This window comes from Perissodus microlepis, chromosome 10 (assembly GCF_051167445.1).
Source record: "Perissodus microlepis isolate ML-2025 ecotype Zambia chromosome 10, ASM5116744v1, whole genome shotgun sequence".
Lineage (NCBI taxonomy): Eukaryota > Metazoa > Chordata > Actinopteri > Cichliformes > Cichlidae > Perissodus > Perissodus microlepis.
The window spans coordinates 19758176-19770238 of NC_140470.1; the positions used below are offsets into that span (position 1 = coordinate 19758176).

Consider the following 12063-nt stretch of genomic DNA (forward strand, 5'->3'; position numbering starts at 1 on the left):
GGGCGGAAAAAAACAGAATAAAAGACGTTTGCCTCATTATAGTGTGTCGCACATACTCTGAATTACAGAGTCGAATATTTAAATAAAACTAAAATTAATACTTTACACCGCTGATCAACTACTAAAACTGAGAAATTCATACTAAAACAAATCTATGTTTCTATGGTTTACTCTGAATAATCTTAGAGAAATGACCCTCTTGCTTTCTTGTTTTTATCGTCTTCTGTTTCTGGGCTTTTAAACAGTGAAACGTGTGAAAGGTATGTTACTACGGCACCAAGAGAGATTAACGAGACTAGATTAAGGCTGGATTTTCGAGCATTTGCATCATGACAAATGTAAATATTGATGATTATTTCCTAAGTTATAAAACAGAAAGCCTGTTTCACTATCACGGTTACAAACTCAGCAGCTCTTTATTTTGTGTGTTCCTGTAAAAAATGTGTTTGGGCATGCTGGGCTCGGGTCGTGTGTTTTCAATTTTGGTGGATGAAGCCACATCTTGTTAACAACCAGTGAAATAAGAGAGACACCAGTGCAACCTCTGGTCTTCTGTGTGGCTTCTTCTTCTTTTCTTTTTTTCCCCGCCTGGCAAGACAACAGTGGGTGCGAACAAATGCCTGTGTGTGCGGTTAGAGAAACAGCGGCCATGACATCACTGACCAGCTAAGCCAACCTCGCGACTGTTTTGGTTTGACCACCTGTTAAAATTCCATTCCTCCACTACTGGGAATAACACACACACACACACGCGAGCATGCTTTACACCTTCTCCAAAGCACCTTTGCACATTTACTGTATACATACAGCACTAAACACCTGCTCCCCTTCCCCATCCACACAGCCACAGAGCAGCACTCACACAGTGCAAGGAAGGCACCACAGGTGCAGCACACCTGCCTCCATCCTCCCCCCCCCCCCCCCCCCCTTTTCAAATATTGAAATTCTAAAAAGCCATTAATTTTTTCAGCATGAAAAAGTGTGCATGTATTTAATTTTTTCAAACTCTACAGGAGAAAGTACCAACTATGTGTATGCGTGTGTGTGTGTGTGTGTGTGTAGCTGGTTGTCACCCCACCAAGCCGAACCTAAAGAGTGTTATTAGGAAACAGTGTGGTCTCTTAGGCCTGCCAGCGTGCACACACACACACACACACACACACACACACACACACAGTATGTGGTGCAACGTGGCAGCAGTAATGTGAGACTGTCAGAGCCTGGAGTCACATTAGTAAGTATTCAGTGCATGGTGGGCTTCTTGGCTCCTCATACCTTGGCTTTCACAACACACACACACACACACACACACACACACACACATTTTGAATTCCACCAGGCAGATAACTCTCACTCGCACTTTCTTCATGAACAAAAACAATCAGTTTACATCCTGACTTTACCTGCGGGACCAGGAGCGCACAAACTGAAAATGCATCCCTGCTTCCCGCCTCTCTCCTCAAACTCTACCTGCTCCTCTCTCTGTCTCCCTCCCTCTCTCTCTCTTGCTCTCCCTCTTATAAATGTACACATAAAAAAAAACAAGAGCATTACCAGAAAAATTGGATCTGATCAGAATGCTTGCTACGCAGCAGACCAAATCCCAGAGGTGCCCTTATATCTTTCCACTTCCTACTGCGAGCAGCAGAATTACGCTCCTGTTCCTCAACACCCGCTCGCTGCCTCCTCACTCTAATCACAGCGAGAGGAGCACAGGCAAAAACGCCTGGAGCCATGCCGTATGTGTGTATGTGTGTGTGTGTGCCCCCACCCACATACACTGTGGAAACACCCACCCACTGAATCATACACGCATAAACATTCATTTCTGTGTGAAATAGAGGAGGGCGGCGGAGAACAAGAGGATCAGTGGAGCAGCTCTTTATCAGAGAGGTAACAGGAGAGGTGACAGACCGCTCTGAGAGTGTGTTAGGGTGTGTGTTTACCTGTTTAGTCATGGAGTCTATGAGTCGAACATAAAAGTCCTGCTCTGTTCTGATGCCTGTTGGGATCCAGAGGAAGGGAGAAATATTGTAAACTTTACACATATTTTAACACACAGTGCAGCACGTTGCAGGGCATTTAAAATATGTGGAATTAGGTTAGCAAAGTGGCAGCAGCGGGAACAAGGAAACGAGATTAACGTCATTTACAGCAATAAGCTCGCAATAAATAAACAAAGGAGCGGGGCAAACGTAATTTTGACTCGCAAATTCTTTCTTCTTAAAGCTTTTATTAATGTTTCCTATTTAGGCCTGAAATATGAGTCAGTGGAGAACAGTCTGAGAGCAGACAGTCATTCTTTGGTTTAAACGCTCACACTTGCGACTTGACACACAGTGGCTCCTTTTTAACGAGGCAGAAAGGGGTTGTGAAGAAAGTGAGAGGCTTATTAAAGATCAGCCAGCAGCTGCTCATCAGTTCAGTGTGAAAATAAATGTTGTTCAGCTTCTGCATTTCTCTCTGCTGCGATGCAAGCCTTACGCCAAGCCGGCTGTATCCATATAGCTCCCAAATCACACGAAAATCACACGTTTAACTCGGCATAGTTTACACAACACGAGACCTTGGGCGTTCAGCCCCATGTTAAGGTGGTAAACAGATTCAAACACCTTGTTTGTTGACTTATCTGATAAATTGCTTGTGCCTATTCTGACTCCCAAATATCAACACATGCGAGACACGAATTGTAGCTATTCTTTATTACACAGGAGGCTGGTGCTGTGAAGTCCCTGCTTGGGTTAGAGTGAAGCTCACACTGTCAAAAAATTATTTAAAAAAAATAAAAATAAAAATAAAGAGCACATAAAACTGGACAAACTAATTTAGGGACAGTGACAGCAATGAAGCCACAAAGCTGGGTCACATCCTGTAACAGCTGCCTTGAAATTTGACTAATAGAAGTCGGTCACGTTGCACAATCGTGAATCTCTGCCCTGCAATTTCGTTGACATAAATTCTGGAAGCCTTGATAACCCATTGCAACATTTTATTTTACTACTTTGAGGACAGGACCCCCCCCCCCCCCCCCCCCTCAAGAATCAGCTGCTGCCTGTGTGAATATCATTAAGTGTCTGATAAAATAAGACATGAAGCTGATCTGGCAAAGCTGACTCTAACTATGCATGCATATATATATGTGAGTGTGTGTGTGCCAGTCTGCTCACCATTACTGTAAAGAAGCTGTAGCCTGTAATGAATCCCGTTATTGGTCTTCTCTCCGCTGGTCTCCTTGACACACACACAACAAACACAGAGCTGTTTATGGAAAATTTAACACCATTTAAAAAAATAGCAAGAAATTAATTTTTTCCTGTTTTCACATGTAGGCTAGTGAAGCATACATCCAACTTAATGAATTCTTTACAGCGGTCTTGCATTAAATAAAAGCTGATTTATGCTCAGAGGAGTGCAGCCCTGTAATTTCTCCGTGTGTAATCGTGGTGTTATTGTGGATTTTTAATTCCTGCGTAATTACTAGTTGTGTTCGGAGGGCCAATAAATCCAACACGGAATTCTCCCGATACATTTCATCTAATTTAAGCCAAGTCATAATTGATGAGAAGCCCGGGCTGCAGCGCCGTTGTTTATATAGAACAAGTGGTTGCGTTGAATGGAGCTGTAAATTAAAACAATTTAAACGCCGAAAGACATTTTTTTTTAATTTATCAAATACACACGAGGGTTTAAGGAGGTTTGTGCCTTACAGTAAATTTATAATGTTTATAATATTGTATTTTTAGTTTTTAATAATAATAATAATATAAATAATAATAATAATAATAATGCAAACAATTAAAGGACAAGTAGTTCATTAAAATGGGACGTTAAAAATTCATTGAATAATGTCAGAAACCAAATTTAATATTCGAGGCCTTCACAAAATCTCAGTGATCTTCCTTCATCTAAAAACTCTTAAGACCAACGTGTATTTCTGAACCGACCTTCTCTTTTTCGATGAAGTCCACGAAGCTCGTCCTCTCGATCTCCACCGGCTGGCCCTGCCGGTCGTACAGAGCCAGGACGAAGTGGAAGAAGTTGGACTTCCGCAGGTTGGAGGGCGGCTGCTTCTCAAAGTGAGCCCGAGCCAGACCCACTCCACTGCAGACACACAGACGGAGGGGGGTGTTAGAAGCAGTCAGAGGATGTAAAGTTTTTATGTTGTAAAAATTAGAAAAATTCAAAATTAATATAAGAACAAGAGCAAATTAAATAATAATAATTATGTAAAGTTAACCTAAAATAAATAAATAAAAACAAATAATAAAAACAAACCTAAAGGGCCTACAAGCACTGAAAGTAAAATCCAGCTTGTGCTCTTTTTTTTTGGCAGATTTTCCTCTTATTTTAAAGATTGTGATTATGAAAGCTGCCTGTTTTACTCAATTATCTCCTGAATCTGTAAACCAACTTGAAGCACAAACTTGCTGTTCGCGTAAAGGGGAGATCGTGATATATCCACGTTTACTGTGACTGGCTGTGGTTCAGTTGGAGAATTTTATTCCCTTCTAATAAAACAACGAGTAAGTTTGAAAATGGGGGGAAGTACAGGATTTATTCTTCTCTAGCACAGGACTGCATTTATGTATTTGTTCTTTGATTTAATCCTTAATAAATCGCATCTGAAACATCTGCGGAAAAAATAATCTCTAGACCAAGCACATGCTGCTTACAACTGTTTAGTTAATGACAGCTTGTGTGGTAGAATTTTTCTGAATGAGATTATTAATTCTACAGATGATTTTATCAGCAGCTGAATGGACAGATTTTTTTTCGGACTGCTGCACTTCCATTCCCAAAGTCTCAATTCGTGTACAGCTGCAGTATCCTGGAGGAGAATACGCAGGGTGATTCCATTCTTTCGGTAAATGAGTGATGGTGGAAGTGCTCCTCACTTAGGCACAGCTCACCTTTGGGCGGCCGTGTTGGCGTCCAGCACGCCGCCCCCCTGCATCCAGCTCCGGACGTTCATTCCTCCCAGCGGCTCCTCTTTCAGGCTGCTGCCGCTTCTCTGGATGCTCTCCTGGATTCCAAACATTAACAAACCTGAGCTCGATGCAAGTCCCTCCGTTTGCCTCTCTCCTCCCGGCTTTGCACTTGTTCTCCGGCGGATCCCTTTCAGTGACTCGAGCGGAGGAACCTTGAGACGCACTCTTGCTGCTGGTGCTGCGTGCGCTTAGAAAGACCTCAATCCAGCGTGCACCCTTTATTCCACTTTCTCTTGTCCTGAGGAGGGAGTTGGTGCTAAAACGGTAGGCGAATCATAATAAGTCATAAAATCCAGAATATCCAAGCACTTAAAAAAAAGGGTTAAAAATCGCACGCCCTGTGCGTAAAATAGGTGTGTAGGGTGGAAAAAGTCACTCCTGGTGCGCGTGGAAACCCACAGCTTTGGGCTGTCACAGAGAGAAAAAAAAAACAGAGAGATCAGCTAGTACCCGGATCAGATGTCATCATTTTCTGACACTTCTTTCTTCCTCTTTTTTTTGCTCTCGCTCTCGTCTCTGCCTCAGCTCAGTGGTCCGGGACGCGCTGGCGTCGGTGATGTCCAGAGCTGCGCTGCTTCCCGCGGAAGACTCCCGAGCTCTCGCCACTCCGCTCTCTCTCTCTCGCTCTCCCTCTCTTTCAGAGGAAACCGCTTTGTGACTCTTCCCAAAGGACCCTCTCTGAACCAAACACGGCTTCTCCCGCCCCGGGGGAGAGAGAGAGAGAGAGAGAGCTGGGATGGAAAGGGAAAGAGGGGAGGGGACAGCACGGGAAGAGAGGAGAGGAGACGCCCCCAAACAAAGAATAGAGAGGAGTTAGGTCTGCCCCGCGTGCAGCGGCCACGGAACTCCTTCTCCCGCTGTCCTCCTCCGGTCCGCTTTCTCCTCGTTTTTTGAGGGAAGGATTTCTAATAAACGTTTAGAAGGTTTTCTGTAAATGTGGAGATGAAGTCCTGCGCGAATCCGTGCTGAAAGTTCAGATAGAGGAGCTGAAAAAGGAGGGGGGGGGGGGGGGGGGGAGCCCAACGGCTCTTCAGCAGAGTGGACATCACAGGGCAATCTCAGACATTTAACCAGCGTGGGCAGTTTCGTTCTAGTCTATCTAAGAACAGAACAAACGCCCCAAAACACGATTTTAATCTTTCTGTCTTCATGAGTCAAACCTTAGTCGCAGATTTAGTTTTTGTTTAAAATCATAGTAATTAAATAATGTAGAGACCCCACACCCCCACGAAGAAAAGAAGAAGAAAAATAAGGTATGTTCGACCATAGTCCCGAGTCCACATCCTATTAGTCTATTTCTCGAGGCAGACCCGCAGCCTCTACATTTAGATCAAAGTTTTATTTACACCAGCTGGTTAGGCTCAATTATAAAAGCCACATTTCCTCGTCACAACATATCCCTGTTCCCCCCATTGTCTTCCACGGGCCTGCTTATTGCAGCCTAGCGCCGCAAGACACACAAACAAAAGTGACAATAACAATAATTAGCTCAAAATAACAATGAACATAATTGAGGATAATTGCTACCAGATTTCCCCGCTTTGTCTCTCCCTCTAGCACCATCTGTTATTTGAAACAATTTATCACGCCGCCGAGGGGAGATTTAAACTAAATACAAATATTAATAGATAATTCGGTGGACTATTTTTTAATAGAATAAACTGCGGCGTATTGATCTGTTTAGGTGCAAAAGGTCAACAACTTTAGCGGTGTTCGGCTGGCTGTGAAAATGACTGGCAGGGCGCACTGGCGCCGTTCCAGGCTTTTATTCCCAAAGGTTATTGAAAAACGCTCTTGACCTTGATTATGGAGAATAAGAGTCTTTTATGCTTCAGTTTTCCTGCTTATAGAGGAAGAAGGAGACGGTGGCGGATGAACCCGTGTGGGATATAAAGAATTTCATAGCTGAGGAGAAAATAATAATAATATAATGGAATGAATGAAAAATTGAGAAGTGTGAGAGGTGTTTGGATCGATCGGGAAGAAATCAAACACGTGTAGCAGGATCAGATTATCCAAAAATAATAACGAACATATTTATCACCGCGTGTCAGCTCATGTAGGCCCACAGCTAAACTGTGGAGGAAATAAATGCTTGTGAATGTAATCAAACAGTGTCGGTTAGTCACTTTTTCAATTTTCAAAATATCAGACATGATTGGTGAGGTTTCAGGAAGAAATATCGATTTAAAAAAAAGACTCTTTAAATTTCAGGTCATTAAAGTCAGGTTTGGTATATTTGCTCTCGAGGGACTATAAAGGAAATACGGTATCAAAAGGCCACGGTAAGGTGTAATTGGGCATCACAGGTGGGGCTTTTAATACGGAAGTGTTAAAGTATTTAAGATTTCTGAGGCAAAATTCGGTGTTTAATAAAACGCATTCAGAAAAGACATTTTTGAGTTAATGCAGGAGTGTTTATGAGCACTGCGGGAGATGTCAGATTAAAGAAAAACGCTCAGATAAAACACCGGTACTAACTTAGTGCGCGCAGTGATTCCCAACAGTGCGGGGACACAAGTAGTCCAAGGAATGTGTGTGTGTGTGTGTGTGTGCGCGTCCAGCGGCGCTGTGGCCTTGGATTAGAGCCCAGCTAATCTAAAAACTAACACAACTGCGCCATCATGTGTTCACATCGTGCAATTGCAGAAATAACCCAAAAGTTGTAACGTCAAAATTAAACGGATGTAGTGCAACCTGTGATTATGTGATTATGGTGCAACATCTCCTTAAGCCGACATCACAATCACTAAATTCTTTGAGCCGTCAGTTTGCTTTCACTTTAACAGTCTTTTTACTCTATTTAGGCTGTTAAAGTAGAAATACTCAGTGTCCTGTGTAAGAACGCTAATGCACAAAGTACAATTAAATGTTAACATTATTTTACTAGCAAGAATGACCCTGCCTTCACAAAAGTACAAAACTGCTTTATATACACTCACCAGCCATTTTATTAGGTACACCTGTCTTGCGACAGATTGGTGACGTGTTCAGGCTTTATGCTGCCTCTCATCCTACGCTCAAAACAACATCCCAGCAGCCGCCATTGTCAGCCCTCAGCCTCCTACTAGATGCACGTGTGGTACAAATGTGAAAATCCTAGGTGACTTCCTTCTTGAGTTATCGCAGTCATAAACTTGGGTGTCCACGCCCCTGACCATACCTTACCAGGCTTTCGTGGCTGAGGGGTAAAATGATTCTTGAACATGAAGGAGTAATTTTGAGTAAGAATTTGGTGACCGTGTGTGAATTGTAGCCTCAGTTTCCAGGTCTTAGCTGACAGCAGTGGCACCCTGTGTGGTCTTCTGCTTCAATGTTTGATGTGTGGTTTGTTCAGAGATGCTCTTCTGCATTAAATAACACTGTAAAAAAAATGTAGACTTTATGGTAAATTACTGGCAGCTGTGGTTGCCAGAATTTCAACCTGAAAAATCAATTGTAAATGTAGAACACGAAACGGTATACTCTTCTGGTAACCTTGAATTTCACAGTAAAGATTTTTATATTTTTTTATTTTATTTTTATGTTATTTTTTTTTTACAGTAAATAACTATGAATTTAAAAATAAATTATAAAATTCTTTATGGGTAATTCATGTAAAAACAACATACACTCCATCAACCTGATTACAGTCTTACATTGTTAAATACAGTGAAACTGTATAAAATAAATATTAAAAAGTTCAATATTACAGTAAATTACTGGCAGCCGTTGTTTGCCTGAATGTCACTGTGGAAAATATAGTGCAGAATACATAATGGTATACTTTGTTGATAAATGTAAAATTCACAGTGAACTGTTGTTTTTTGTACAACAATTACATTGAAATAAAAAGTAATATAATGGAAATCTGTTGTCAAAATACACTTTTAATAAGCTTGATTACAGTCTCCTATTGAAAAAGTACAGAAGAGCTGTATAATACAATACATTTTTTTATTTAAAAGTTCATATTTACATTCAATAACTGTTGTAGCCAGAATGTCCCCGAAAAAATTAAGGTCCTACAAATGAGGTAATAAACATAATGTGGCCGATTGGCATAAAATTTACATTCAGTTACTTGTTGTTATAATTTGCTAGAAACATTAATAAAAACCAATAGAAACAATGATTAAACAGTTTATGTTAAATAATCAAATTAATGACTAAAAAGGCACTAACATAATTAATATTAAACTTAATACAACCAACAACAAAAATGTACATAATAAACAGTCAAATCAAATTTAAAACACTTGATACTTGCAGTGGTTGACAAAGTTTCTTTTTAACCAGACTTGACAGTAGAGGGCTTTCAAGTCTCTGATGGTGTCGTAGGAACTAGAACAGGTTTTGGATCCAATGTGTTTGAGGACATAAAGGATTCTTAATTTATTCAGAAGAAACTAATGGATTGTTAAATACAGTCCTGATCAAAAGTTTAAGACCACTTGAAAAATGGCAAAAAAATAATAATAAGAAAATCATATTTCTATGGTTGGTTCTTAACAAGTTTCCAAGTAGAGCTTCAACATGCAACAAGAAGAAATGAGAGTGAGACAAAACATTTTTTGAGCATGCAATTTATTGAAAACAACGCTTAAACTGAAACAGGATGTTTTACAGCTGATTAAAAGTTTAGGAACACATGCCTTTAAAGGCCAAATCTGTGCAAAAATGTAGATTCATTGTCATTTTCTGTCACGTGGTCACACTGTCATGATATTCTGATGGCAAAGGCAAAAAAACCTTTTTGAACATGGTCGGGTTGTTGAACTGCATAAGCAGGGTCTCTCACAGAACGCCATCGCTGCTGAGGTGGGATGCAGTATGACAGTCGTTTCTTAAATGATCCTGAGGGTTATGGAACAAAAAAGTCAAGTGGTAGACCCAAAAAAATTTTCTACACGCCACAGTGGAGGGGGCGCCATAATGGTCTGGGGTGCGTTTTCCTTTAGTGGAACAACGGAGCTTCAAGAGGTGCAGGGGCGTCAAACGGCCGCTGGCTGTGTCCAGATGTTGCAGAGAGCATCCCTCACGACTGAGGTCCCTTGTCTGTGTGGTAACGACTGGGTTTTTCAACAGGACAATGCTACGGTACACAAGGGACTTCTTCCAGGAGGATAACATCACTCTTTTGGAACATCCTACATGTTCCCCTGATCTAAATCCAATTGAGAACCTTTGAGGACGTTTACAAAAATGGACAACAGTTCCAGACAGTAGATGCCCTTCATGCAGCGGTGTTCATCACTTGGAGAAATGTTCCCACTCACCTCGTGGAAATGGTTGCATCAAGCACACGGCAACTAATTTTTGAAGTGATTAACAATAAAGGTGGAGGTTAGGAGGTAAGGTTACTGAGCTCATGTTTGGAACTGTGATTTCTGTTTGGGGAGGGGGGGGGATGTACAGTGGTTTTTTTTGGAGGTGTAGTCCTAAACTTGTGATCAGCTGTAAAACAGCCTGTTTCAGTTCAAGTGTTGTTTTCAATAAATTGCATGCTCAAAAAATGTTCCCATTTCTTCTTGTTGCATGTTGAAGCTCTACTTGGAACCTTGTTAAGACACAAACATGCAAAATATGATTTTTTTGCCATTTTTCAAGTGGTCTTAAACTTCTGATCGGGACTGTACAAGCTAAAAATAACAGCAGTATGTTTTCTTCAGCCACATACAACACAGTGGACCAACAAGTGCAGTCTGTGTTCAGACAAGTTTTGAGCAATAGAAAAAAGTAGCTTATATGCAGTGTTGGGACTAACGCGTTATTAAGTAACGTGTTACAGTAACTACGTTATTATTGTGGTAACGAGCACGGTAACTAGTTATTATAACAAAATCAGGAACGCGTTAATCGTTACTGGGATTTAGATATAGGCTCGTTATTCGTTACTTTTTGCGGTGGCTATCGCGGAGCTTCCACAGATTCAGTAACATTAGCAAGTGGTGGAGGCCAGCAGGTGGATGAGGGAAAGGGGAGGCAGGAGGAGCAGAGACCCGAGGCGGCCGCCGGTCCGAGTGTCAGGTGAACTGAACTTCAGGTAAGAAGTTATGACCTGCAGTATTGGTTTATATGACCTATAAACCAAGTTTAGGTGTAGTTTATTTTCATTATGCTGACTTTTTCGTACTGCGTACTAGCTAGCATGACCGAGTTTCTATACAGCTGGGTGGGTGCTATGATGTTACTGATAGTGAACTTTATTTTGTTCATAAGGTTAGTTAGTAGAGTTTCCAACCATCCCGTAAAAAACGGAATCGTTCCGTATTCAGAGAAATTATTACGCGTTTCGTATTGAGGTGAAAAGGAACACAGTTTGTCCCGGACTTCAGCTAGAATGAAAAAGACACAAAGCTGGAGTTATTCTATGTCTTTGCTGCACAGCTGCCGCTTCTCCTCTCATTCTCTCTCCCTCTCTCTCCTGTTTCTACTTCAATCATGAAACTGATCAATGATCAGCTGATCGGCTTTTCTCTCTTGTTTATTTATCGCCCACTTTGCGCCAGAAAGAGGAAACCAGCGGAGGTCGCGTTAAACAACAGCAGCACGTTTAAGCTTGATCAGCTGTTGTTAGAATTTATTTAATATTAATTTGTAGGAACAGCTGACGTTTGCTGGAGCCGTAAAACCTGCTGGTCATGATATCAGTTTGTATATCTGGTGAGAGGGAAACATGAAGATGAAACCAGGAGATGTCCTTACTGAATCATCAGGGCTGAACAGGTGATGGAGAAACAGGTTTACCTTTTAGGTGACATGAATGAGTTGAAGGGAAGTTATGAACTGTTTCTGAGAGACAAATAACACCAGGATCCTTTTTTTTTATGTAGCTGACAGCTGGTAACTGCGCAGAGGCGGGTCTAGCAAAGTGTTGCCAGGGGGCCAGGTAGGGCATTAACAGGGAAAAGGGGGGACAAAGAAATACTTTTCTTTCTTATTCTCATTTAAAATATCTAGCTTTAAAAAAATAATTATCTGAATCTTACAACAAACAATTGATAGATTGATACATATATACCATCAGAACTGTGTACATCACTGTCACAACAGCGTTTGTTTTCATTCAAAGGCTTTATGATTTTTCCTATAA

At 41.3% G+C, this 12063-nt stretch overlaps 1 protein-coding gene across 3 annotated transcripts in view; it reads right to left on the bottom strand.

The window, feature by feature from the left end:
- Nucleotides 1-5964, bottom strand: part of LOC146379355 (transcription factor COE1-like) — a 90304-nt gene extending 84340 nt beyond the window's left edge. For 2 of the 3 annotated variants that reach the window (XM_084940565.1, XM_084940564.1), the window contains exons 1-4: nt 4911-5963; nt 3945-4101; nt 3168-3231; nt 1947-2002 (exon numbers count right to left, since the gene is read on the bottom strand). In XM_084940565.1, coding sequence (XP_084796691.1) covers nt 1947-2002; nt 3168-3231; nt 3945-4101; nt 4911-5038 — 405 coding nt within the window. In that variant the 5' untranslated portion in view covers nt 5039-5963. Of the gene's footprint in view, nt 1-1946; nt 2003-3167; nt 3232-3944; nt 4102-4910 lie in introns of all 3 variants that reach the window. The other variant, XM_084940566.1, reaches the window with a different exon arrangement.
- Nucleotides 5965-12063: the final 6099 nt, after the last annotated feature.